Source organism: Pezoporus occidentalis, unplaced genomic scaffold (assembly GCF_034315485.1).
Source record: "Pezoporus occidentalis ecotype Australia unplaced genomic scaffold, CSIRO_AGI_Poc_V1 ctg293, whole genome shotgun sequence".
In the NCBI taxonomy this organism is placed as follows: Eukaryota; Metazoa; Chordata; class Aves; order Psittaciformes; family Psittacidae; genus Pezoporus; species Pezoporus occidentalis.
The window spans coordinates 403,035-430,557 of record NW_026914863.1 but is presented as its reverse complement, the minus strand read 5'-3'; the positions used below and the strand labels follow the sequence as shown (position 1 = coordinate 430,557).

The 27,523-nt window shown below is 55.5% G+C and overlaps 1 protein-coding gene across 1 annotated transcript; it reads right to left on the bottom strand.

Moving 5' to 3' along the window:
* Positions 1–1,794: 1,794 nt before the first annotated feature.
* Positions 1,795–26,917, bottom strand: IGF2BP1 (insulin like growth factor 2 mRNA binding protein 1). Its single transcript, XM_062626551.1, has 15 exons — positions 26,540–26,917; positions 25,525–25,585; positions 10,056–10,104; positions 9,553–9,604; positions 8,863–8,926; positions 7,153–7,434; positions 6,379–6,513; positions 6,040–6,162; positions 5,727–5,862; positions 5,505–5,627; positions 5,105–5,221; positions 4,869–4,943; positions 4,484–4,615; positions 4,222–4,335; positions 1,795–3,671 (listed from the first exon to the last, which is right to left on the bottom strand). The coding sequence occupies exons 1-15, from the start codon at positions 26,712–26,714 to the stop codon at positions 3,579–3,581; spliced, it is 1,731 nt and encodes a 576-aa protein (XP_062482535.1). The 5' UTR covers positions 26,715–26,917; the 3' UTR covers positions 1,795–3,578.
* Positions 26,918–27,523: the final 606 nt, after the last annotated feature.

The following is a 27,523-nucleotide window of genomic DNA, read 5'->3' as shown; positions in this document are numbered from 1 at the left end:
CTAAAAAACAGAGAAACCAATGAGGTTTCCCCATGGAAGCCCCTCTCCCATCACATCAAGGGGCAGCAGCTGCTGCCAGGGTGCTGCCAAACCTGAATTTTGCTCTTTTGAGCCCAAATTTATGGGAAAAACCGATAAAGAAAAGGGTCAGAGCCTCCCTACGGGAGCTGGGCTGGATCCCACACTCCACTCCCACCCCAAGCCTCTCAATGGGAGAGGTGCGGGCGCTGGGATGAGGATGGCAGCACTTGATCCATTATAGACCCTTTATATTTAACCCCCATTCAAGCAAGGGCCGTTTACTTGCAGGTGAAAACCAGCAAGATGGGGCTTTAAAAACCCAATAAACCAACCCTGGGAACCTTTTAGAGCAGGCAGAGAAGCTCAAGCCCATCGGTCCTCAGGATCGGATCCATCTTTCCTCTCCTCCATGCATCCATATTAAAAACGTGGCTCCCGTTCTTTTATATTTCTTTTTCCTCTTTTTTTTTTTTCCTTTTTTTTTTCCTTTTCCTTTTTAAAAATCATTTAATCCTCGGTAAAACGGAGGCAAATCTCTGTCAAATACTTAACAGCATCATAGTGGAGAAGATGGTTTCGACGCTGCCTCCGTGGCAACCCAGGAGGCCGATTCGGTTGGGTTCTGGGATATATATATAAAGATATATAAATATATAGATATATATATATATGGCTTCCAAGTGTTTGTATAAAAATTGCCTGAGCTGGTGTGGTTTCGATACCAGCAAACCCCTTGTACCCCACTTTGCATAGTCAATGCTGCCCTAGGAGTCCATCCTTGCATCCCGGGAGTGGAAGAGTTCTGATCCCAAAGCTCTTTCGTACTTTGATTTCGCGCTGGAGGTGGCTTGAGAAAAGGCCTTTCGCAGGCAGTGGCAGGTTTTTGGTGGGATTTTCTCACTGGAATTTGTTTAAAAAAAAAAAAAAAAAAGAAAAAGAAAGAAATTAAGTTTTTTCCAATCGAAAAAGAGTTGGTGGCTGTGATTTATCCAAGGTCTCGAAGAGTCGCGACATGTGACAGCCCTTGTGTCGTGCCGACACTCCTGACACGGCACGAAAAGGCCAGAAACGTAACGAAGAAGCTGCTGCCATCTTTTCCACTATGAAATTGCTGGCGTTCTCCGTAGAGCTCGTCCCACCTGGGTTTACCTGCGCGTAACTCCTGGCTCAGAAGAAATTCTCCAACTTCTCTGGTTTTCATTAAAAAAATAAAATATTCACGACTTTTATATAAAATATCAGCAAGCCCCAAAGAAAAAACTAAACTCAAGGAAAAAAACAAAAACAACCCAAAAAACACAAAACACCAAAAACATCCATTGCTGAGGTAACGTCATACCTTGAGGTAGCTTTTTTTTTTTGCTTTTATCTTCTTTTTTTTCTGCTTTTTTTTTCCTCTTTTTTGTCTTTTTTCTTCTTTCCCCCCGTGTTGACGTCGGCGGCGTTGGCCTCTCCTTGCTCAAACACACAGCAAGACCTGGCCTGCCCCCCCCGCCCCACACCTCCCTCTCCTTGCAATGGTTTCAAGGACAGGACCTGCTGCCACCTTCCCTTCTCAATGGAAGCCCCCCATCCCGCTCTTCCTGCCCCGCTGCATCTCAAGCTGGGCTTGGATCTGGAGGAGGAGCCCAGGAAAAGGGTGGCTGGAGGAGGAAGGCTGGGCTCCGCTTGGGAAAAGGACTGCTTCGAAGCAGCACGTTGAGGTTGGGCCCCAATTCCCTCCTTTTAGCTGCAAACTGGCTCACCCGGAGCTGCTCCCACCCAACGCGTGGGATCCAGCCTCATCCCTCTCCCTGCAACGACCCCAGTGTTGCTTTCCCACCCTCCCGCTCCAATGTGCGGGAACAGGATCAGTGGAAACCCACGTTTTGGCTGGGTTTGCAGTGGGAAAACCACGCTGTGGCTGCCCCACCATGGAGACCAGCCCTTCCTTCCCCTGCCTGGAAGAGGCGGTGGCAGCAGTTCCTGTCCCTTCCAAAGACTCGCTATTCAAACCAGATCATCCCAGTAGATCTACAATAGCAAATCCACGTAAGAGTGACGGGAATCAGTGACCATCTTACATTCCATTGACGCGTATATTTGGTATCGTCTCAGGAGAACAGTGATCCTTACTGCAGAAAGGAGGGGGCGTTTGTTCTTTAAATAATGGAAAACTGAGAAATATGCACCAAATGTGCCCAATTTCAAGACCTTTTTTTCCCCACTTGGAGAGATTTGTAAGAAGGGGTTGGAATGAGATGGACCTTTAGGGTTCCTTCCAACCCAAACCCAACTCTAGGACACAAACTGCCCCCAGGGAGCTCACTCATTAGAAGAGTCCCTACGTGTTTCCTCAAACACTCCAATGGGATTTTGGGCCACAAACCTCCTGTTCCAGGAGGGGAAAGCAAGGCTGAGGATGCACCAAGGGAACTGGGCAGCAAAGCCAATTCCTGCACTGGGCATCTCCTTGCTCAACCCTCCAAGCCCCCAAACCATTCTGCATGGGTTTAGTTCCCATCATCTGCTTACTAAGGAGATGAAGATGAAGTCAATGTTTCCTACCAAGCAGGGGTGGGTTTTTGCTTTCCTTCCTCTTTTTGGTGGTGGTTTTATTGCTGTTGTTTGAAGGGAAGAGGGAAAAGCAAAGGTGCTTCCTTGGCCCTTCCCTTCCCCAGGCCGTTTGCCTCATCTCTAGGACAAGCTGTCACCTCCTCATGGGGAAAAAATGGTCACTTTTGTCCCACTCCTGCCATTATTTCATAGGCTTAAAAAGAAATAAAAATAATAATTAAAAAGGGGGAATCTTTCTTTAAAATGACCCAAAAAAATGAAAAGAAACATCCAAAACCAAGAAAGGGGTGGGGGGAAATCATCCTGGGCAATAGAGGTGCTCTCCTGGCTTCTAAGGCTCCACAAGGCACTGCTCTGCAGGCAGCACAGGCAGGAGGAATCCTGCCCTCCTGCCCGCTGGTGGTTCGGAGGCTGGAGCGGTGCAGAGCTCCCAAGGGACTCAAATCCATTTGGTGCTAATAGGAAGGGGGGATATTTCTCTTAATCATCACTTTTTAGCCTGCAATGGATCTGTTACCAACAAGGGTTGGCAAAAATCCACCGGGATTTCTCTTCCCAAAACCTAAAACTCATCAAAATTAACGGCTCCAAAAGGCTTAAAGCCACCCTGGGAATATTCAAGCAGCTGCAGGAGGGAGGGAGGGACGGGAGACGCAGCCACCGGGCTGGGATGGGAACCTCCAGAGGCTACTTAAATGAGAGGGTGAATGCTGCACCCATGAAAGGGGACTCAGCTTCACCCGGTGCCGCGCCGGCCTCGGCATCGCCGGCACCCAGCAGCACCTCTCACGTCATTTAAGTAGCTGTCCCGGCACGTGGAGCTGAAAATGGATCCAATGGTTTTCCTTCCCCTAGCCATCTACCTTGGAAGCCAATCAAACCTGCCTTTAATCTCGATGGGTTAATGGAAAGTTAGCATCTGTCTACGGTAACTGATTCCCAGCCACTCTCAAGCCTGGCATCGGCTCATTCCGCTTTTCCCGCTGGCCTCGGTGCTGCTCTTATTTCCTCCGTGCCTGTGTCTGCCCGCTCTGTCCCTTCTGGTGCTGCTGCTTCACCTGCGCCAGGATGTCCCGGATCTTGCGCTGAGCCATCTGCGGACGAGAAGGGCAAAGGGGGGAGCAGGGGGACAAGGCAGGTGAGACCCCAGGGCCACGGGCGATGGCTCCGCTTACTGTGAGAGGTCACAGAACCCCAGCCTGGTTTGGGCTGAAGGGACCTGAAAGCTCCTCCAGCTCCAACCCCTGCCACAGGCAGGGACACCTTCCATGGAGCAGCTTGCTCCAAGCCCCTGTCCAACCTTCTCCAGGTGAACAAAGTCAAGCAGATCAGATGCTGCAGTGCTCAGCAGGGCCGGGTGAAGTGGCTCCTGCCAGTCCCTTCCTGCCCTGTTTCCAGAGGGCTTTCCCCTAGAAGCTGGATCTGGAAGGTCGCGCCTCTCATACGCATGCACCCTCGCAGCTCTCCCTGCTTCCCCTACCACCACACTATCACCCGCAGCAGAAAGCACAGCTCACCATCACCCACTTCTGCAACCACCGCCGGAATAAAGCCTCCGAGAGGAGGACACACGCACGGGCACAACCCCATACGAGCCACCAGAGAATCCCCCCATCACTAGGGCACGAGCTGCCCGCGCTGTACCTGGCTGGCGTAGAAGTGCCCAATGATCTTCACAATGACCTGTTCATTCTCATCAGGGGTCTGGTCCCGCGGCACCACCACCTCTGCTGCCGTTAGGTTCTGCAGCTCATTGACCTGCAGGGAAAGGGCAGAGACCCCCCCGCCTCGGTCACTGTGCGGGAAGGAAATCCCAGCCAATCCTATGGGAAACCTGCCCCGGGCACTGGCATGGAGCAGCCACCCCAGGGCCATCCCTCCCCATCCCAGCACCGCTCCTGCTTACAGTTTTGCCCCCTTTGCCGATGACCCTGCCCGCGGCCGAGGCGGGGACCCGGATGTGCGTCTCCAGCTTCACTTCTTCCTTCGGTCCAAAGAAGTTCTCCTCCTTCAGCTTCCCATAAATCCTGCCTTGGGCCTGCGGAGAGGAAGGAGCACATCAGGCACCACCGGAGCTGTCCTACCCCCTCCGTGGGACAGCACCCCACTAAATCCCAGTTCCTTGGGCTTTTAACCCAGCTCATCCCATGGGAGCGCTGATGCTGGGTTCACCCAGCCACAGACTGGGGGGTCAGAACTGGGCTGAGCACCCTCCTCCTCCCTTCCCAGCTCCATGGGCAGCAGAGAGGGACACCTTGACCCCCCCCCAGTGACAACAGCGCAGGGGGAACCTTGAACTGAGCTTCCGGAGGGCCCGTGATGACCACCATGCGCACTTTGGAGTCCGGCGTCTCCGGGGGGGCGATCTGGAGGGAGAAGAGAGCCGGTGGCTGCGGTGGGGAGCAGCACGGGCAGGGCGGCCACTGCCCTCCCTCCCCTGCACCGCAGGACTGGGGCTCCAGCCCCATCATCTGCGCTCCTCCAGTGGTTTTCCCAGCCCGCAAAGGACTCTCTGGGATCACCGTACCTTGATAGAGGCACTTGCGAACCGGGAGAGCTGCTTGATGTGCTGGCCCTTCTTCCCAATGATGGCCCCGACCGCCTGCGCGGGGATGAAGACGTGCACCGTCTCCTGCTCCGGAGGCTGCGGGTACAGAGCTCGGTGCCACCACAGGGAGCAAGGCTCCACGTCCCCTCCCAAGTGACGCCCCCATCTCTCCCAAGGGTGCAGGGCCGAGGCACTGCTGGCTCTCAGCAGCATCCCCACCACACGTACACCAGCCCGAAAGGCCAGATCCTGCAGCCGTGCCGGACCTGACCTCGTGCTGACAGCAGGGGATGCTGAAGACATCACCCTGACCATCACAAGGCTCTGGAGACCCCCGAGCTGGCAGCAGGAGCAGTTCTGCTGCCTGGTGTCCACCTACCATGAAGGAGCTGTATGGCGCGGCCCCAGAGACGCTGCTCGGTGGCGGAGGTACCGCGTTGGAGGAGGCAGGGAAGAGCCCAACCGCAGCCAGGTTAAGGCCAGGGATGAGGTGAGATTGCAACTGAGGGCGAGATGAGAGAAACGGGCGCTGCTTTTACCAGGGCATCCTCCTGCAGAGCTCCCAGCAGCAGGAACGCGGGGCAGGACAAACCCCACTCACACTCATGGCAGCCACGTCGTTCTCATAGGCTTCCCTCACTTTCTTCATGATCTCCTGCTCGGCTTTGCAGCAGTTCTCAATGGAGCCCTTCACTGTGATGGTCCTTTCGGGGTTGTACAGAGTCAGGTCCTGCAAGCTGATGACAAAGCCACCATCAGTGCCAAAACCAGGCAATCAAACCAGGGGGTGCTGAGCTCTGCAGCCCTGGAGGGATGGGGAGGGGATGCTGAAGGGACACAAAGGGGAATATGGACAATACAAGACCCCTCTCCTCCTCATCCTCCCCCCAGCCCCAGGCCCTGAGGAGCCTTACGAGGAGATGGTGATCTTTGTCTCCGTGTCCTGCTCCACTTTCTTCAGGTTTCGCCCTTCTTTGCCGATCAGGCGCCCCACAAAGTTGTTATGGGCCAAGATTTTCAGAGGCACTTCGTCAGCTCTTGAGAGAGGAATGGGGAGAAGCCAGCATGAGGATCACCGCAGCCAGAAGAGGAGGGATGGGGTACGGGGAGCTCAAGTCCCTTTGCTTGCACTCCCCCAAACCAAAGCTCCAGCACACATGGGGGGAGCATCACGAGGACCTGGGGGTTAGGATGGTACCACCGCCTGTCGAGGAGGGACGCACAGGCGCAAGGAGGCGGGGGGAAACCCTTACGTCTTGGTGTCCTTTGCCTCCTTCTGCATGATCTCCAGAATCATCTTGCAGGCAGCGGAGCAGCCCTCAGGGGTGGAGTGGATGCTGATGGCTTTTTCGGCGGCTCCCGCGTTTTCTTTCCGGTGCACGTCAATCCTGGAAGCACAGGATGGGAGCCGGGCTGCAGGAAGCGGCTCTGCAGCTTCCCAGCAGCGCAAGCGCCAGCTGCTCAGCTCCCCATGGAGCTCACGCTCCACTGTAAGGTTATACGCGCCCCGGGAAGGCAAGAGGAGTTAATTCTGGGCTCGAGGCTCAGCGTGGCTGCAGCGGTCAGGAGCTCAAATCACACAAACCCAAATAAGGCACCAGCATCTCTTTATTTTAAGCAACAGGAGTGATTAAGTGGTGGAGCAAGCACGTGCCTGGGGGCCGGGATGGGCTCTCCATCACTCCCCATCTTAGATAAAGCCTTCCTTGGGGGACAAGAGCCGGAGCCAACGTAAGCTCAGGGGTCAAACGCAAGAGCAGGGGGGCGAAGCTCAACAAGACCGTGCTAAATGAGGCTGCTCCCCACGTGCTTGCCTGGGTCCCATCCCAGCCAGGGTGGCCCCAGCAAAGGGAGACGCGCAGGGAAGAGCAGGCAGAGGGCCTGGCTGGGGCAGGGCAGGGGAAGGTGGCTCTTGGACACTGGCCTGCACAGCACAGCGGGGCTGGAGGGGGCTCCGACAGCCCGGAATGATCCAACCGCATAAATCACTGCGGGCCACAAAGCAGCGCGCGGGAGAACGGACTCACTTGGACTGCGTCTGCTTGGTGATGTTCCTGATGGTGGCCCCCTCCTTGCCGATGATGGCACCCACGTACTGGGTGGGCACCAGGAGGCGGAGCGGGATATCCACCGGCTGCTGCTTCACCGGGGCCCCCGCCGTGACCGGGGAGCCCTGCCTGGGGGCACCCCGCGCCCCGAAGCCGCCGCGCCGCCCGTTCTCCGGCCCCTGCAGGGACTGCTCGTCGGGGATGTAGGAGACCTTCAGCGCGTGGTTCTCCAGCTGGTGCCCGTTCAGCTTCATGATGGCTCTGGAAGGGGAGAGGGACGGGGTGAGGGACCCATCCTGCCACACTCCCACACCGAGCGGCAGCATCAGCTTCACCCAAACCAGGGTCATAACACCCAACACTGGGAGCAGGGAAAGGAGACGTCACTGGGGCTGTGGGGACCTGGATGAACCCAAATGTCTTAAGGGGAACCGTTCAAGCCCCCGGGGCAAGGACAGGATCCTGCAGGGAGCGATTCCCACATCTCCTCCTCAGGATTCGTGGCCAGCATCTCAAACCCCTTTCCTGGCAGGACTTCAGGGACTGCAAGAGCTGAAAGCTGTCGATAGATGGGGCTGGCAGCAAGAGCAAGGAGGCAGCTTTGGCCAACGCTCTCTGCAGCTCCAAAGTGGTCAGTCCCTCAAAATAAACCCACACCAAACCCAAAGCGGCTGAACTGTGCCTTTCCCTGCTTGCAGCCCCATCCCTGCAGGATGCAAAGGGATCAGAGGAAGATGCTTGATGAAACAGCGCATCCCTGGAGCAGAAAGGAGCAGGGGAGAGCAAACCTGTCAGCACAAAACTCCTGCTAGTAAAAGAAGTGCAAAATATTCCACCCTATGGCGTGCAAAGCACTGGGTTGGTGCGGATGGCAAGGGGAAAGGAAGACAAGCCAGGAATATCCCGCAGCTCCCTGCCCCTGTTACTGCACGAAGCCAAACAGGACAGTGGCTTCCCCATGAAGGCTGCTGCGGCCGCTCAAGGACCACAGCACACCTGGGTTTCACAGCTGAAGTACTCAGCCAGGGGCCGTTTGGAAGCCAAGGCTTTGGCAGTGACCACAGGAGATGCCTCCGAGGGCAGGAGCGGGGCCACAGCAGCCACATTCCAGACGTGTCCACCTCGGTGACGGAAGCCTTCCCACATTAAAACCCATCCAGCAATCCCGGGGCTCCTCCCAGCTGCCCTCCAAGGGAAGTGCTGCTCCCGTCCCATTCCAGAGCACGTGGCCAGGGCAAGAAGAACACAAAATGAACAGCATGGATCTTCCCTGGGCAGGATGGGAAGGGAGCTGCGAGCATCCCAGTGATCCAGCCAGCAGCCAGGGAGGACCCGTGCTGCCTGATGCCCACCAGCCCCTGTGTTATTTGGTCTCATTATTGCTTTTTCTAGAGACAAAACTCCTAAAATCATGGAAGTAACAAGGAAATCTCGACTCTTCCTTAAGCAAAAACTTAGGGTTTTACTCTCTGAACTGCAGAGAAAACCCTAAAAACCTCAATGCCCGTCTGAAGGTGAAGGAAATCAGAGCTGGGGAACTGCGCGCTCAAAGACTCCCTGCATTTTTAGCACAATTTAGGGATTCCGGGATAATCCGGCTCCCAGAATCCTGCTTTCCACAAGCAGGGAAGGGGCTGGGGCTGCAGCAGGAGGGCAGCCCGGGCTCCCAGGGGCCTGCAGGGCACTTACTGCCTGGTCTGCTCCCGGTTGGCGTAGGTGACATTGACCACAGCCGTCTCGCTGTCCGTGTTCACTGCAACGAGAGGGGCAGAGGTTAGGAAGGCACCGGGAACACCTCAGACCAAGGCCTTGCAAGCGTTTTCCTCCTGCGCTCAGGCTGGGGCTCACCCTGGGCAGCACAGAGCATCCTGCTCTATAGGAAGGACCCTGATTGCGCCCTGCAGTAAAGCCACCAAAGGCAAGCCCACACTGGCATCCTGCACCGGAGCCCAGGGACAGTCCCAGGAGCTGCTCAGAGCCCTCTTTTCCATTCCTAAGGGGTTGTGGTAACTCCGCTCTCATCAAACATCCCGGGGGCACCATTAACCCCTCCTGTCTCCACAAATCACCATCAGAGGTGGAGATAAAACCTGCTGAGTGGAGACGGATGCTCCCTGGGCAGCATCCTGCATTGTCCCCGGCAGCAGCACCCAGTGGGTACCCACAGGGGTGACAGGAAGGATGCACCCAGAGCAGGGACACCCAAAGGCACTGATGGGACTCCTCTTTTAGCAGTAGGGAACAAAACAACAACAAGAAATCCCCAACACCTTTAGCCATGCTTTCTGCTGGCAAAGGAGAGCTGCATCCATCCTCACCCTTCTCCCCACCCAAGATGCTGGGGCAGAAAACACCTCAAATACACCTTTTGAGTCCTACCTTGCTCACAGTTTTCTACAGTGCCATACTGGGCTAGCAAACCATCCAGCACCTGGAAAAGGGAGGGAAAAACACCCCACTTTACACTGGGATTGTCAGGACAGAGCAGGGAAATGCAGTCAATGAATCAAGGCAGCTTTCAAGTCATTAAGATTTCACAGGCAATCAGACGCAGGAAGCTCCTGCCTGTGCCAGGACACTGGAGCAAGGAAAAGCCCCGTCGGCTGATGGGAATTAAGGATCTATTTTGTTCCTTATACATTAGATAAATCACATAACCCTGTTATTAACACGGATTTTTGTTGGTGGAGCTCACGTTGCTTCTACCAATGGATTTTAGTCCTGCACTGGAAGAGGAATGCGCTATGTGGAAGCAAGGGTCTCGTATTAGACCCAATTAACAACAAAGCAAAGGAGAAGTTAACTTGAATCCTAAGTACAGAAACCTGGGAGGGGGACATGAGTCCTTAAACCCCATCCTCCCTTCGATGTGCTCCTCTTACCTCCCATCGCAGCTGGGGTGGGATATTTCGGATCTGGATTTTCCGGCTCCTGGAAGAAAAGGGAAGTGGTTAAAAAGCAGGTTTGGTGTCCAGAACACACACACACACACACACACACACACACACCCTCCATTGAACCCCTGCACATGGAGGTGGGGAATCAAGCCTTGCCTTTCCATGCGCTACCAGGATTCCCGAGGCTGATGACAGCCGGGCAGTGCTGGGTTTGGGATGGGAGCTTCAGAGAGAACACGATGCCAAGAGCCCCCCAGCCACCGGCTGGAGCCTTAACATGGGCACGGCTGGAAACACCCCTGGTGCATCCCTGGCAGCGTTCAAGGCCAGGCTGGATGAAGCCTTGGGTGCCCTGGTTTAGTGTGAGGTGTCCCTGCCCATGGCAGGGGGTTGGAACTGGGTGATCTTCAGGTCCTTTCCATCCCAAACCATTCCGTGATGCTGAATGTTAACTGGTGAGATCAGGACGTGGGACCCCGCTCCAGCACTCGAGATGGTCCCAGGCTGCTTCTCCACTCGAATTTGGGCTCTTCTCAACCTCACTTTTCCCAAAATAGAAACTCTTTCTGTAATTCCGATGCCAAATTTGCCCCGGGGGTGCTCTGTGTGTGTGTGTCCCATCCTGCAGCTGCTGCAGACAGCTGAGCGCAGCCACAGGTTCACCCAACACACCAGAGCACATCCACAGCACCACAGCTACCAGCACCCCAAGAGCCCCCACCTAAAGGCAATGACATCTTTAGGTGCCCAAGGCTTTGAAGGACGCAGCTTTGTGGGTGCAAGCCACATTCAAACAGATCCCTATGGATGGCTGCTCCCCCCCTTGCCCTGTTCTTCAGGAATAACCAAACCCACTGAATGTTAAGATGCCCAAAGACAAGGAAGATAAATGCAGGCGGCTCAAGATTGGGTAAATACCTTTGGACCTGCTCAACAGACCCAGGCCTCAAATCCAAAGCATTTATGTGTGAAATAATCCCCAAGAAAGGAGAGAAAACGAGATTTCGGATCCTTATCTTCTAATTACACAACTCTGAAAAGCAGCTCAGCTCATCTGTCCCAGAGAAGAGGCCTCAGCATGAAACTGCCCAACGCCATCGCTGCGGCTCAGCCACACAGGTAAGGATGGAGCCCTCCTCAGCCCCTTCATCCTGCGAGGCGAAAGCAGCCGCCTCCAGCATCCCCCCTGACCCACACTTCCCATGCAAAGCCTCGCACACCAACACCCCTGCGAGGGCTGGCTCTGCTCGCTCCGTCTCAAACAAAACCAGAGCCGATGTTTCCCAAAGTCACCAAAGGTTCCGAGCGATGCAAGAGGCAGATGTGGGGCCGCTTCCCCCGCCACCAAAGGCACAACGAAGCACAGGAGGTTTCCCAGTGCTCCCAGCAGCTCAGCCACTGGGAAGCCTCCGACACAGCACATTTTGTCGCTGCTCCAGATGCAAACCAGGTGGACGAGGGGAAAAGAAACCAGCCCAACCCTTAAAATCACAGCGTGTTACGAGGGGCTGCAGGAAGCCGCGCGGGGGACGGATGACTCAGAAACCAGATCTCCCCTTTACATGCTAATGCACATCCTAAAGTGAATAGGAGAGAGATTAAGAGATCCAGAATGTGAAGAATGTCCCAGTCCAGGCAGGGTCAAAAGGATTTGAAGTGACAGAGGAAACCCTGAAGGTCTCCCACCACCCACCCCTGCCACGGAAACTTCTCCAGATAGCTCCAAGCATCTGCATGGGCAGAGCATGTGCTCTGCACATACGTGACCGGAATCCAATGTGCTATGGAGAGAAAAGAGCCATTTATGTCCCCACACCGTCAGTCTGCTGGTGGCATCTCATTTGCTCCCCCTAAGAGCCCCCCTAGCACCACATCTCTCTCTGGGCTTGCTGGAGCAGCCAGAGCATCACTCGCACCCCTGTCGGCAGGGAAAGGTGTGGGGTGCCCTGCCCCTCACCAGGGCTTTTATCACATGTTAATTACCCGGCAATTCCCCCCATCCCAACCACAGCACCCGGATTATTCCCTGCCTCCAGCACCAACGGACATTAAACCCCCACAAGGCCACGCTTGCAGGGACAGAAAGGTCTCGTATCGGCTCGGCCAGGTGAGCAGCACAAAGCAGAGCACGATCCCAGGACTTCTGCCCCATCCTGCCTCAGGGAGGGTGGAACGGGAGCCGCATCCATCGCCCTCTGGTGAGGTCGGGCTCCGCACGGAGCCGCCCCAGAGCGGGTGGAAATTCCCCTGGGACGATGCTCGGCCTGTCCTCAATAAACAGCCCCGGTGCTCGGAGCAGGTCCTGCTCCCTCTGAGTCCTCGCCACCACGGAACGTGACAGCCCGGCTCGGCCCGCTCCCACAACGCCGCGAGACGGCAATTCCCGGCTTGGCTTCCCATTCCCGGTGTGCCAAAGGCAGGAGCTCCCCTCCCGCGCCGCTGGACGGAATCCACAGCACCCCTCGCCCAAGCTCAGCTGCCGAGAGCAGCGCTCGTGCCCCTGGGGTGGGCAGGAGCCCCCTCCAGCCCCGGGAGAAGGCCAGAGCTCTGCCGCACGCTGCTCTGCTGATGGCAAAGGCAGAAGGCTCCCAGGTCCTTGGGATGAGCCCGAAGGGAGCGATGGACCTGGTAAAGAAACAGCGGGCACTCCTGTGCAGGCTGGTGCCCTGCTCCCACTTGAGAAGAGAAGAAACGGAGGGGGAAAGAGGAGGGTGATCAAGTGCTGGGATGCGAGAGGAACCGCGGGTCCCAGGGTTGGATCCTGGGGTAACCCTGCCCCTGCTCCATGCCGGCGATGATGGGATTTGAACATCTCGCTGCAACCCTCAAAACGCCGTCAATGCGCCCGGCAGCCCCATCCGGATCCTGCAGGACCAGGAGGCGAAGGAAGCCTTTGGAATCTCTTGATGCTCTCAGTAAACCCTCTCCAACCAGGGACTGGACTCACCTGGGGGGAAATCGCCCTCCCTGATGTACCTGGGCTGTAACAGGACCAACACCACAGACAAGCATCTTGGGTCATCCCCTCCTGACTCACCAAGATGGGCTCCATCAATGGCTTTCCTTCAGCAGGCTCTTTGGGCAGCTCAACACACCAACAGGTTAAACCTCACCGGAGGGAACAGCAAGGAGATGGAGCAAAGCGCCATGGAGCAAGCAGAGAGCCCAGGAAAGGGGCAGGGGGATCCTGCAACAGCCGGGTGCTGTGGACATTTCCCACCCTCTCCCTCCGTGCCCATCCACACCACACGGATCAAACCCAACGGACACCAGCAGGAACCTGGTGTTGGCTATGTCCAGCGCAGCCAGCCCTAGGGATTTCCTTCCTCCTCCCGCATGGGTCCAGGTTTTGTTGGGACAACTCAATTGCTCTTCAGCCCCCAAGCCAGGGGCTGATTCCAGCCCTGAGCACTGCAGCAGGTCCGGCACTGCTCTGCATTAGGGGTCAGCAATAGCTCTGCAGTCACACCAGAGCCACGCAGCCCAGACACACTTTCTGCGGGGTGTTGCTACAGCATCTCCCTTATCCGTCACCTCCCGGACCTCCTCCATCCACCTCCATGCATTCCTCAAAGCAGAAGTGACTGAAGACACCGAGATACTGAGGGACCAAGCACTGACAGCAAAGTACATCCAAGCTTTGGGCTCTTCCCCAGTGCCAACCCCATCCTGGCATCTCCGACCAGAACCATTGACAGAGTTCCTCAGGGCTGGAGGAGAACGTGCAAAGCCAGAGACATGGGGGAGACCCTACTAGAACTAAACAACCTCAATGATGGCTTTTCAATCACATGCAAATGCTATGCAAATTTGGGGGCTGAAAACACAGTGCATCCCTGATTCAATTAACAGCATTTCATTTATCTAGTTAGGCTTTGATTCAGGAAAGCACTTAATCCTGTGCTTAATGTGGTGGTGTTGGTGTTTTTTAATGTTTTAAACATTTCTTAATAGGAAAATGTGGTTGCTAAGACACAAACGTTGCCAAGGGGACTTGGAGGAAAGTTGTAGCAGGAATTACTTGCTTTTCCCTTACAAACTGATAGGCTCCTGATTTGCCGGCATCTCCTGGAAGCAGGGATACTGTCCCTCACCTCCCTGCTCCGACCAGGAAACAAAAGCCCACAGCAGATCCCAACCACACCTCCGAGCATCATCCCCCTGCCTGCATGGGATCTGCTCCAGGTTTTAGCCCCTTCTCCTGTGATCTGCCTCCTTGTGCGTCTCCACCTCCCCGCGCGCTGGTCGGGGGCTGTGCTATCAAACCCACGGACACGAGGACTCCCCTGCAGGACCACGAGGTCCTCATCGGAAGCGCTCACGCAGTGGCAAGGCGGGAGGAAACCCAGGCACCCGCCTCACCAGATGATGCCTGAGCAAAGCCAGTGATCCCCATTCCCTCCCCAAAAGCAGCACTATGAAGGTTTGAGTCCTGCTTGAGCACAGGCAGATACTGGAATGTTGGCTGGATCCGGAGCTCCTGACCCAGCAGGTCCAGGCTGAACCTCCGGAGCCTTCCTGGTTTGGAGGAACAACCTCAATGCAGGGATGGAGAGGAGCCAGGGAAAAGTCTCCCCTGAGTCTGCAGAGCCTAAGAACGGAGCTCCGAGATGCGGAGGCATCCTGTTAGTTCTGAGCCCGAACGCCGCAATGGCAAACACGGACTTCTCCATATCTCCCACTGAGGAGCAGCAAAGCTCTCCCAGAGAAGCATCCCCAAAACACCTCCTCCCACCAGACCTCCACTCAATGTGCAACCGGCTCAACCCCTAACAGCCTTTCTTCTACGAGCATCTTGTGCTACCTCAAGCTGTGCTGCAGGGAGGGCATCCTTGCTCCCAAGCCCAGTGTCCTCCTTGCCCTCTCGTTCTACATCCTCACACAGAAACAACGGCTCCATAACCACCCACCAGCAAACAGCCCCTGTGGTCAGGCTGCTGCTCACGGGGGGCCCTGGCCAAGGCAGGAGGGGAGAGTCCCAGCGGTGCCCATGCGGGAGCAGAGCCGGAGCTGACAGGGCAGGGATTTAGGGATGGAATAAAAGGAAGAGGAGGTTGGGAAAGAAAGGTGCCAATACCCGGAATGACGAGGTGAGAGCAGCAGAAAGAAAAGGAGGAGAAAACCAGGCTCATGCCTTGATTCAAGAGGCCCCTCCTTAGGAGATCAAACCAAGCCAAAGCCATTTGGCTTCTTGCAGCTGGAGGGAAGCAGGAGGGACCCGGTCATGGGATTTAGAGGAACACATCGCCCACCAAGAGTCTCATCCAGACCCACTCGTCATGGCGTGGTTAATCCTGCCCATCAACCAGCCCAGCAGCCAGAACTGGATCTGTGCCTAATAAATCTAATTGGTTTCTCCCCATTAGCTCTAGTTGGGATCCGCTTTGTACCCAGAGAACCACACCTGGTAAGGATGAGGTCTGCTCACGAGGTACCCATGAGCATCCCTTGGGAAGCCTCAGTGAACTCAGTCCTGGGTTTAGAAGAGCTGCTGCAGCTCAGGTGCAGAAGGCAGGGACTGGTTGATGCCCAGAGCTGGGAAATGCTCCTCTATGAAGCTGCTGTGTTTCCTCTCTGCTCCTCACTTCCTCACTGATCCTGCCTTGATGGTGCTGGCACGGAGCACACGCCACATCCACGCTACAAAGTGCCAGCCCCTGAGAGGAGCCAACACCTCGGTGCTTCAAAGGATGCAGGAGATCTCAAAACCTCTTATCCTCAACTTGCCCAGAGTCATCCCCCAGGCCAGTGCTCCCAGTCCTTGCCAAAGTCAATACCTCAAGTACCTGTGGGCAGGACAAGTTTAGCAGTAAGTAATAGAGAGGAAGGATGGAGCAGTTTCACACAATGCATCCATTCTGCATTATCTTCCCATTCTAATTGACTGGAGCGTTGCCATGGATTGAGAAGCTCTTGGATGCTCTGAACATGCCCCAGAGCCAAGGGAGGTAAACTCGGTGGGTTCCCTCAAACTGATCTTCAATCCAACCCAACCCACTTGGCTCTGGACAGACTGGGAACACGGCAGCAAATGCGGCGCTTAAAGGCAAGTTCTCCTGCAGGCCATTACAGGGGAGGGGTGGCACAGGTGGGACTTATTCCTCTCCCCATCTTTTCCCTGCGGACCTGGAAGCCCTTTCCGAGCCCAGCACTTCGGAGCAGGGCACAACACAAGACCCTAAAGGAGCAGGCAGCATCACCTGCACGGCCTCGCAGCACCAAAGCGCTGCTCTCGGCTTCCTCCAGCCCCGATGGGGAGACAAAAACCCGAGAAGAGCACACCCGAAATAAAGCGTGTTCTGCATTCGCCCTCTTCCTCCTCACCACGAGAGGGCACCTCTGCCCCGCTCCAGTGCCCAGGGCTCCTCTCTAACTGGTTTCCAGTGCCTCTGATGGTGCCGCGCGCTCGGGGATGCTCTGAGATGAGTTCAGGCTTCACAACGCAGCCAAGGGAAGCTGCAGGCAGGGCCCACACGCTCCGTGTCAGCAGGAACCCCAAGCCCCATCCGCTCTTGGGTGGCTCTTAGACCACTCCGATTCCCCACTAATGAAGCATCATTACAAGGGTGATGGACAGCGTCACCCATTACCTTCCATAACATTTTGGCTACAGAAAGTGGCCAGGGGCACTGTGAACCCCATTTCCAGCCCCTCATGCAGTGGGGTATTGGCCCCTTACAAACCCCACAGGCTCGGAGCACTCTGAGCAGGGGAAATGAGGAGGGATCTGATAAAGCCAAGGGGAGCTGCAAGGCTTCAGGGCCCCAACAACCTCAAGCTGCACCAGCACCAGAAAGGAAGAGGAAGCAAAACCTGTGACTTGTGAGGGTTCTGCTGGTTGAGGTCTATGTCTGGAGGAGGAGGCAGCAGCACAAGGGCTGCTCCAACGCAATGCCCCAGTGCCGGAGGACTGCACGGGGCAGATTTGGCAGACAAGAGGGGGTCCAAACTTGACACGAGTCACCACGTGGGGCTCTGTGCCAGCGACACCGGGTCCCTTTCCAGCCCAACCAGGTCAAACCAGTGCAGTGACTGCAGGCAGACAAACCCTCCCCGATCAAAGCAAAGGGAGACTCCAGAAGCTGCAGCACTGATTGGGCTCTTCTGGAGTGGAGTCCAAGGTGGAAACACTCTTGCCAAAACCCAGGTTCAAACCCACGATCAGGACCTGCCAGCTCGGTCATGAATAACGAGGAAAAGGCTGGAAACAGCAAAGATGGGGCTTTGCTACTGCACTGCTTCGCTTCAGGTTAAATAGCGGCGCTGAAGCCACGTGAAGCCCAGCACTGCTCTGGCACAGCCGACCCGACAAACACACCCCAAATAAACTCAAGGCACCATTAGGGAAACCCAGCACGGTTTGACCTGGGCATTTCCCTCAGTGCATTCATGTTTGTGCCCTCCCTCCTGCCTGCATTCCCATTGCCAGGTTTTACCGGCACAAAGAGCGGCAGAAAGCAGTTTTCAAAGCTGCAGGAACAAGTATTTGGGGACACCAAGGATGCGATTTGCACTGTGCAGGAGTGGGGGCCAGTGAGGAACAAAATCATGGGGCAGATAAGCTGGGACGCTCTTCATTCAAGGCCAAATCTTCTCTCCCCCCAATCCACCATCACACATAAAAGCCACAGGCATTTTGCATCTCTGCCCTAAGCAAGGAGAGGCTGCAGATGTCAGAGCAATTGGCTGCATCATTAGTCCAGCTGTAAGTGAACGCTGAACAATGACTACATGAAGTTCATATAAAGTTGTGTATTTAGGCTCCAATTCAGCACATGCCACATTTTACCACCGAAGTGGCCACATTCACACAACCGGATGGCTTCCCCGCTTAAAAGCACATCCTTCGGAGCCTTGTGATGCCAAGCCTAAAAGCACAATATTTATACGAGCTTCTTGGCTTCTCACGGAATCACAGCCCAACAAACAACCCCATAAAAGCCTAAAGCAGCCCCGAGCTCTTCTTCCTTAGAGAAATCACAGCTTCCCTTTAGCTCTTGCTCATTTGATCAGCTTGTTTGTCAATAGTTTTATGCCAGAGGCTTGAACCACAGGGGATCACCAAACATTTGTGAGTGCTTTCACAGCAGAGAAAACATATACTCACATATATCTATATACACACATATATATACACATACACACACACACATATATACATATACACAGAGGGCTATGTGTGATCAAGTCTGCTTGAATGTGACCGGTAAGAGCCAAGGAATAACCTGGACACGATGGATGCTCCTGGTTCTAAGGCAGAACCTCAGCGCTCGCCCCAGCCCAGCAGCGCTGCTGTTGAGGACACAGCAGCTCCCAACACCTCACAGGTAAATGCTGCTGGTGCCTGCGATACCCTCCGACGGGCATCATTTCACTGTAGGCACTTCTGTGCGTGCCACGCAACCAGGTCTGAGCCCACAGCCTTGGACCATGCAGTTTAAGCAAAGCCAGAGGAAACATAAAGCTGGAAGGGAGAATGGAGCACCTCGGGCATCGCCCCGTCCCCACCTCACCAGGCAGCAGCTCTGTGGTCCTTATTCAGGTCTATTAAACCCCAAAGAGTCCGACAGCCCTTTCTACATGGAACACAACGGCTCCCAGTGCAGGCAAGAGCTAAAAGGTAGGGGAAGAAGCAGCTCTCCTGGACCTGCCTATGCCCCCATCATCCATCCCCTCCTCTGGGGCAAAGCAGAAGCCAGCGTCCAGGAACTGCCAAAACCTTCCGGGTGTGTGAACTGGGAGACCCAAATCCCAAGAACCAAGGGGGATCCCAGCAGCCCGATGTGCTCCGGGAGTGCTCAGCACCCCGGGCACTAAGAGCTTCGGAAAGCAGAGTCGCTATTTCGATGCTTAAATGCAAGTTGGAAAAATCTGGCTCCAACTGTGGGTAAAATCTGGCCCTGGGAGCCCTTTTCTCTTAATATTCTTTCCCCTTTCCTTTGGCTCCAGAGCACAATTCCCCCACCTCTTGTCCACTCCGGACCAGGAGGCAATTCCCGCAGGATCTCTGCTTTTAACCTTGGAATAAAGGCAAACTAGAGCAGGACCTTCATCGGGGTCAAACCTTTCTCCTTCCTGGGCAAATCCATTTCCTTGTTATCTCCAGAGCTGTTTATGCACCCCCAGCACCCTGCTCCGGTGGGATCTGCATCCCTGCCAGCTCCCAGCGCTTCCCGGTGCACGGGGCGGCTTTTCCTCGCGCTGGGACCAGCGTCCAGAGCATCTCCCACCCACCCTGGTGCTCTGCGCTGTAGATCACAGCACGGACCCAGTTCTGCCGGGGCGCAGGGGTTGCCTTCCCCAGCCTGGTTTGCTCCTCATGGCCCAGACCATTCCAGTAGCCAGGAAAGTGTGGAATTTCAGCTCTGACCATGTCAGGCTCCGAGTGTCAGTTACAGTGAAATAAATGACCCATTTCCTGACGGATCACCAGGGCTCCTCCCAGGCCCACGGACACATTTCTTTACGTTTGTTGATTTTCCCTGTTTTTTTCCCCCTCCTCCCTCTTTTCCCCATGGAAAGGCTGCGCTTCCCTGCTCTTCTGCACCAGGAGGTGGGAGCAGAGGAGGGATGCTCTCACTCCTGCCTCCCTACTGACTGCTTCCATCCCACCCCCAGCACTTCCCCACCGGCATCCCTTCTCCCTCCCCACTGAGCTCCACCAGCTCCCAGCCAGCATCACAATCAACTGCCCCCCCCTTGGGGTTTTACCACTCTCCTTCGGGAAGTTCCCATGCAGGGGCTGTAAAGGCAGGAGCATTAACCCAGGACAACAGCACAGGGAGGATGAACGGGTTCCCAAAGGCATTTTCCAGCATACACAGACCACTTGGGCACCCCTAAGCACCCCCCCTCCACCCAGGCACCAGCACCCAAAAGCCACAGTGCAGGATGTCCCACAGCTTCCCAGCAAACACGCAAGGATGCAGGAGAAACAAGGAACCCCCTGCAGCCGCCCTGCTCCACCTCCTCCAGCATAAACGTGGAGTTCCCAGGTAAACCCCAGCAAAGATTCCCGAGCTGAATTCCCACAGGATTCACACGCTTCCTGGCCATGAGCAGGCGAGCTGGGAAGGCGGCCGGGATAAATCACCACACACATCCCCAGCGTGGACAACCACCCCCATGGGTCCGGGCTTCTCCTTTCAGGATGGGGTAAGAGGAGCTTGTCCAGATTCCCCAGCTGCCCCTGCCACGCTCCCAGCTAAAAGCCATCCCAGGCGGGTGCAGGAGGACCCAGGACTCCAGCCCCATCCATCACTGATGCACGTTTCTCCCATGCCACTTGTTGGGTGAGTGGATTTGTACCCCTATAGGGTCCCTATAGGACCCTCCCACACCATTCCCATGCTTCAAACTGGACGCAGTAAGAACTCAGAGGCACAAGAGCTCAAACCCATCAGTGAGGAGGAAGGACAGAGCCTGCAAACTCCTTCTGCTCTATCAGGGTTTATCGGGGTCTGCCTGGCAGTGGGAACCCCTCTTACCCACACACCCAAAGAGGCAGCAGCCGGTGCTGCTCAGAAGGGGCTGATTTCGGGGTGCACATCCTCGCTTCGGCTTTCAAATGTCTCTCATCATTTAAATGAGAGTTTTCACTCAAAAAGCTCAAAGAAAAGCAGCCCCAAACCAAACCCAAAGCAGCAAATTCTGGGACCTCTTTGAAGGGCTTTTTTTCCCCCAGAAGAAACGTGCACCCTCCAGGTTTAAGGCTCCCCCCGTTTTCTCCTGCTTAGTTTTCGGGCAAGGGAAAGGAACCAGCATCCCCTGGGGGCTGCCTGACACATCTGCTTTGGGCTCCCACTTCTCCCCATCCAAACTGTCCAGTGAAACACCACCAAAAGAAGAAGAAACCAAAGCACACCCCACACCCCCCCACGCCCCACACCGACAGAGGCACCTCCCGTCCATCCCCAAGTCCTGCAGGTCCCGGAGGCAGCGGAAAGGCAGGAGCTGGAGCCCCTGACCCCGGCAGGGAAAAGGGGCTGGAAACGTTTCCTCCTGCTCCAGCCTGGAGCTGCAAAGCCTTGGGCCACCCTGAGCAGCCTGAACCCCCCCCCAGCCCCTCCTGGCAGCTCTGGAAAGCATTAACGGCACTGGGGGATGGGAATGGGGCAGAAATCGCCTTTTTTTCAGGGCTTTTTCCGTGCTGAAAGGTCTCAATTTTCAAAGCAAGAGCTTGAACCCCCACCTCCCTTCACCACAGCTCTGTTTGCTTGGGGGGTTTAACCCAAAAGGCAAAGGCAGAACCGAATTGAACCAGAGCAGCAGCTTCGGTCCTGGCAAACACCACCAAACTCCTCCAGGGAATTCCAGGTCTTTCTTTGCTTCTGGGACTCAAACGCATCAAGCTCCCTAACAAAGGGCATCCACATGGGATGGGCTCCATCTCCTACAGGTTCCAAACTTGAAGCGCTCCAGTGGAGAAGTTAAATCGCAATTTCTTGGGCAGATTTGCCACGTGGAAAGGGGGAAATCAAAGCATTTCAGGCTCCAAATTGGTAAATACATTTTGCATCGATTTTAACCTTTCTGGCAATAAAACTCGCTCAGTTTCAGAGCTCACGGATGAAATTTCCTGACAAATTAGTAAGGATTAATTTCACAACAAATTCTCTCTAGTTTTCCCTAGCTGGAAAGCATCAGGATGCACTCATTTCCATGGCAGGGGGGTTGGAACTGGATGATCTGAAGGTCCTTTCCGACCCAAACCATGCTGATTCCCAAATGCCCACCGTTCTCAGAGGAGTACAGTCGACAGCAAAGAGCTCTCAGCTCAAAGCTGGGGGCTCACAGAGCTAAAGCAAAGAACTCGAGTTTCATCCCCTTTTTGGTGACCAAAAAAGCAGCAAAACACAAAATCCCCTTAAACTCCACATCCTCAGACAGGAGCATTCATCCTGCCCATCCCCTTGCAAGCCCTGCTTGCAGCAGGGGTGTTGCTTTCCTTTTACTGATAGTCTTAACTTGTAAACCAGACTTGGGTTAAGGGGAAGAGAATGAATTCAAGGCTGGATTCAAAGCACATTTTAGCTCCTCATTCAAGACAAGCGTCTTGATTTCAGCATGGGGAAGAGCTCCCGAGCTGGTTTCCAGTTGGGTTTTGAGCTCATCCCCCCCAGCACGGGGCAGGAAGGCACATTTTGGGATTAATGCTGCCAAACAAAGGAATCCCCCTCGCTGTTATCGAGCCATTGCTCAGGATTTCGTTAGGAACAATTAATTGCCCCATTTTGCACAGGCAAAAGGAGCCTTTCTCCGGTGGGAAAACGTTCATTTGAGACAAGGAGTAAAGGGGAGGGGGGGAGGCACTTTTCAGCGCTCTCCATCCATTTCCATGCACAACACCAAACCTTCCCCTCGCTAACGGCATTTAACAGCTCCCACCTCCGCTCGGGAGCACACGGAGCCTCCAAACCTCCGAGCTGCTTGTGAAGGAGCCCTGCTCAAAGCACCCCTTTGGGTTGAAGTCTATGGACTGTTATCAACCCCAGTCCCTCTTCCCTCCCCTCCTCAATTACTCGGTTTCATTCTCTCTGGCCGACTCACTTCCACATTCCTCATATTTGGAATGTCTGCTTGATGGATTCACTTCTTTCCCCCCTCACCCCTCCTCCTCTCTTCATTCATTCATTCTTTTCGACCCCAACGACTTCGGGCTTTTCAGCTTCCCAGTTCCAACCCCCCCATCCAAATTAATATTTCCCCTTAAACAGGAAAACTGAATTCTTTTTCCTTAAGGATTTTTTTTTTTTTTCCATTTTTAACCTTCGGAAGAATAAAGCACAAAATAATTTGAAAGAGTTTGGGAAAAATTGGGGAAAACACCCTTTAGTTTCGCCAAGTTTTTCCATCAGCAAACTTCAAGGCAAGAACACCCAACAGCAACTCCCCAACAGCCTTGAAATGCTTCAAACAAATCCCAACCAACTCGAAGCCTCGTTTTGCTCCATGAAACGACAGCTTTATCCCCACTGAGTTTCCTTTCCAGCCCGATACTCCTCAAGTCTTTCGTTAAAATGGTTCCCATGCTCACGACCATCGTTCCCAGCTTTAGGTGTTATTTGAGCAGTCACTGTACTGAAACACCACCAAATCAGTTCATCCTCCTCGGCCACCCCACGGCAGCAGCTAAACCCCCCGATCACTCCTTCTGCTGCCATATTAGCACAGCCTTTCTCATTCATTGCTCTGATGGGTTTCGGGGAGGGGAGATGCCAGAGAAGGAACCACCAGCAGGAAAGGTTCCTTCCCAACGTGCGATTCCAACCGGGCACATGCATTTCTCACCCCCCCAAAATCACTTTTCCGAGCGTTCCCATTGCTCCTTGCAACCAGCAGAAAACACAACCAAAAAGCCAACTCTGATCGCATTATTACCATCATTATTTTAGGGATTAGCTGGAAACCCAGCGCCCATCATTTGTTTTCCTACATTTCTAAAGGGGAGGGAAACCAGCATCAGGTCGGGGGGGGGTTGCTTGGTTTTGATCCCACCAAACCCATCTGATTCCCTCCTCCCTGCTCACACTTAATTAACCGTTTCCTGTTCTAGGGCCTTTTAAACTGGAAAATCCAGTCTGAAAAACAAGCAGGGAGGGACGGAGGGAAAAGGAGAAACCAAATCGGTCGCTTTCGAGGCAGTTCCCCCCCCCCCCCGCTTCATTCAACCCGGGACTGAGCACAAGGCACCGGATGGCTCCCCCCCACCCCGGGGGCTCCAACCTGCCCCGTTCACCAGGAGTTGCCAAAAAGTTGCCTTCTCCCGACCCAGGAACAGAAACTGCTTCCCCAAAGCAAGACAAAGTAACCGCGGTGCCCCACTCCCACCTCGCCCAGCCCCTGTGGGTCACGCACCAGAGGCTCCTGTCCCTTTAAAAGCAGCACCCGGGGGGGGGGGCAGCTCATTTTAACCCCCCAAACCCGGGTTTAACAGCTAACCACGAGGCACAGCACAGATTTCAGGAGAAACGCGAACCCTTCCTTCCACCTAAAGTTCACACCCCCCCAAAGCATTTCTCTGCATTACACCGAAGGAAAATTCCCATTTTTAGTGCATTTCTCTTGAGGGGGGGGAAATCTGGTGTGTCCCCCCCCGACCTATTGATTATTCAGCAGAAGAGGGTGGATTTTTTAGGCATTATTATGTTACCTCTCGTAGTGCAATTGCTTTTCCAATCACACCCCTCTGCTCGCCCCTGTTCAAGCCACATCAAGTCAGGGAGCACCATCGATCGCCCCACCACGAGCTGCTAGGGAATAAATACCAGGAACATTCTGCCTAGGGAATGACCAACTGGATTTGGGGCTGCCTTCGGGACCGGAGGAGCCCGCTCTGCCCTTGGCCATGCAACGTCGGGCAGCAAACGGAAGGGAGGCCAAGGGGGGACCCCACAAACGGGCTCCCACCGCCCAGGCAAAGTGGGGGGGGGTCACCAAGGGATGAAGGAACCCAGAAGAGTTTGGGAAGGAAGAGTTGGCTTCGCCTCCTCCCTCCGCGCCCGTTGAAGTAACCGCCTCGTCACGTGGCCGACGCGGGTTTCGGGCTGCGCGATCCAACGTGGACTATTTGGGGTTGGGAACTAAGTCACCCTTAGCCCGGGCGGCCCCTCCTGGGGCTGGGAATGGGGGGGGATGCTCTGGACAAGAACCCACCCATTGAAACCACTCTTCCCAGCCCATAACCGAGCCCCGGCGGGGTTGGGAAGCGCGGTGCCGGGGCTGCTCCGGCGTCCGGCGCGCAACAACAAAGAGCCAAGAAGATGGAGAGGGCCGGGCTGGGCAAGGCCGGCGGCAGCGGGCAAAGCCGCTTTGGCAAAGAGATGGAGAGCGCCAGGAAGCGTGGGGCTTGCCCCCAAACCCAAGCTGATGGTTGGTAGGAGCTAGGCCAGCGCCCGGGGTTTAAATCCCTGCTCGGCACGGCGAGACCAGCCCCATGGCTTGTTGTTTTTAAGTCCTCAGCGCCAAAGCCCAGCAAATTTCACTTAAAAATTAGAGAGATTTTGATGGGGTTTATTGTGATTGGGATTTAACGTGGCCGTTCCCTTGGAAAACAAAAGGTTTCGCCCATTTCGCTGCACAGGAGCCGAGCGAGGCTGGGAAATTCTTCCAGTGCCACAAGTTTGAAAACCCCAACCCAAACCCCAGCCATGCATCACCTTGGCTGAGGAGCTGCGGGATCATGGCTCAACCTTCTCTTTCTTTGCCTTTTCCCCCCCCTTTTCAAACTTGCTCAAAGAGGAAGTTCCATTAAATGAAAGAAGAAAGAAAATTCAACATTGAGCCTCAAAACCGCCTCGCACCGCACTAAGGCCAAGGCACCAACAGCTCTTCCCCTACACGCACATTTTTAGGTATAATCCCTTTCGCCTCCTTTATCTTCCATTAAATGTCCCCCTCCCCAACGATGGAAACAAATCAAATCCCATGAAAAGCCATTAAAACACGGCATTACCTTTGCTTTTTAGGGACCGAATGTTCAATCTCGAGCTGTTTTCCATGGAGCTCCACTTTCCCTAAAAACAAAACGGGGCTGGCTTTTAAAACGGGGCTGGAGGGGCCAGAAGGCGTTGGAGAAGACCTGCAACCTCCCCATCGCATCCCCATTACAACCAACTCCGCACAAACACATCCCCAATTCCTTTACAAGTGCATTTTATTCAATGGAAGACTGGCTTCAAATGGGGAAGCGGTGGGAGGGAGTGGTGAGTTCGCTGCCTGGACAATGTTCCTTAGGAATATTTAATTCCCGAGTTCACCCTGCTTTGGAGCGCGAGAAAAACGAGGAATAACATTTGGAAGAGCAATTCCTCGCCGGGATGGAATTCCGCCTCGTTCCACCCCTCCAAGAAGTCCTTCAGGCAGGAAGGACCCCATGAAAGGGCTCAAAAATCGGAACTCCATGGCAGGAATGGATTTCTCTTTGGAAAATGGAGTGGGATTCTCTGCTGCGGGCTTATTTATAAGGATTTTTTCCATTTTTTAGGAAGGGGGGAGAGGAAGGGAAGGGGCCGGGAGGGGGGAGGGAAGCCGGGGGGGGCTCCCAAAAAATGCTAAAATTCCAAAGGTTTGGAGCCTCCCCGTTTTCCCGGGAGCTTTCTCCCTCCCCGCCAGCAGCATGGCGACCTTCGCGCTCCTCCGCGCATCACATGCCCCAGGAAACCCAGTTTCAAATCAAAATGGCCAAAGTCCCAACCCCTCCATCCGCACGGCGACGGGACCCCCGCGCCCAGCCCGGCCTTGGTGAGGGGTGGGGGGTGTGAAGGGGATGGGGGGGATACAGGGAGCACGGGGGGGATGAAACCCCGCTTTCCCCCCCCTCAATCCCCTCCCCGCCGGTGCTCTTTTGGGGCAGCGCTGGGGCCCTATGGGGGGGCTTGGGGGGTGAACCCCGGAGTTGGGTGCGGGGGGCACGGCTCCACGGGGAGAGGAGGAGGCGGAGGGAGGAAGGGCGAGAGGACGCCGCTTACCCGAGAAAGTTTCGATGGCTTTCATGGCCCACTGCTCGTCGGGGCAGTCCACAAAGGCGTAGCCGGACTTGACGAGGAAGGGGCCGCTGAAGGAGATCTTGTGCTCGGTGAAGACTTTCTCCAAGTCGGCCGGGGTCACGCTCTCGTTGAGGTTCCCGATGTAAAGCTTGTTCATGGTGGCGGCGGCGGGGCTCGGAGCGGGCGGGGGGGGGCTGCACGGTGCAGCCGCGCCGTCGGGCTCCGGCCGCGGGGTTGTTCCTCCTCACCCCCCCCACCCCCCCCTTCCCCGCTTTTCCTTTTTCCCTGCTTTTACGCTTCCTTTTCCTGATGGATTTTGTTTTCCTCCGAGGAAAGGGGGCGGCTGCCGGCGGAGGAGGGGAGGGAAAGGGAAAAGGGGAGGGGGGGGGGTGTCCTTGGGGAGGGGGCGGCGGCGGGGGCCCCCCCGGTCGGCGGCGCGGTACCGGGTGTTACCGGACGCCTCTCGCAGCCGGGCACCGCCTCTAAATAAAACCGACCTGGAAAAAGGAGTGAAAATGTTTGCGGGAGGAAGCCACGTGGTGATGCGGGAGGGTCCGGCCCCCGGGGGGAGGGGCCGGGGGGGGCCTCCGCTTATTTATTGATTACAATTTAAATACCTCGTTATTCACCTTCCCCCCCACCCCAGCCCCCTCCTCACCCCCCCTCCACGCAAATCCCCCCCCCCTTCTCCTTTCTCCTCCCGAAGCCCGTCCCGTCGGAGGCACTTTCCCATCTGCTGCAGCCCCCCGCCCCCACCGCGCCCCTCCCCCCACCGCGCCCCTCCCCCACCCCCCTTTTCCCCCGGTGCCTCAATGGGATTTTTCTGGGTGTAAAAAACTTCGGCATCAAAGGGGCCGGGAGGTCCCTGGCGCCGGGGATGGGGGTGGGGAGCGGCCCGCCCCCCACCCCCGGGGCTGGCCCTGCCCGGAGGGGGGCTGGGGGGGGATGGACCCCCCCATGGTGGGG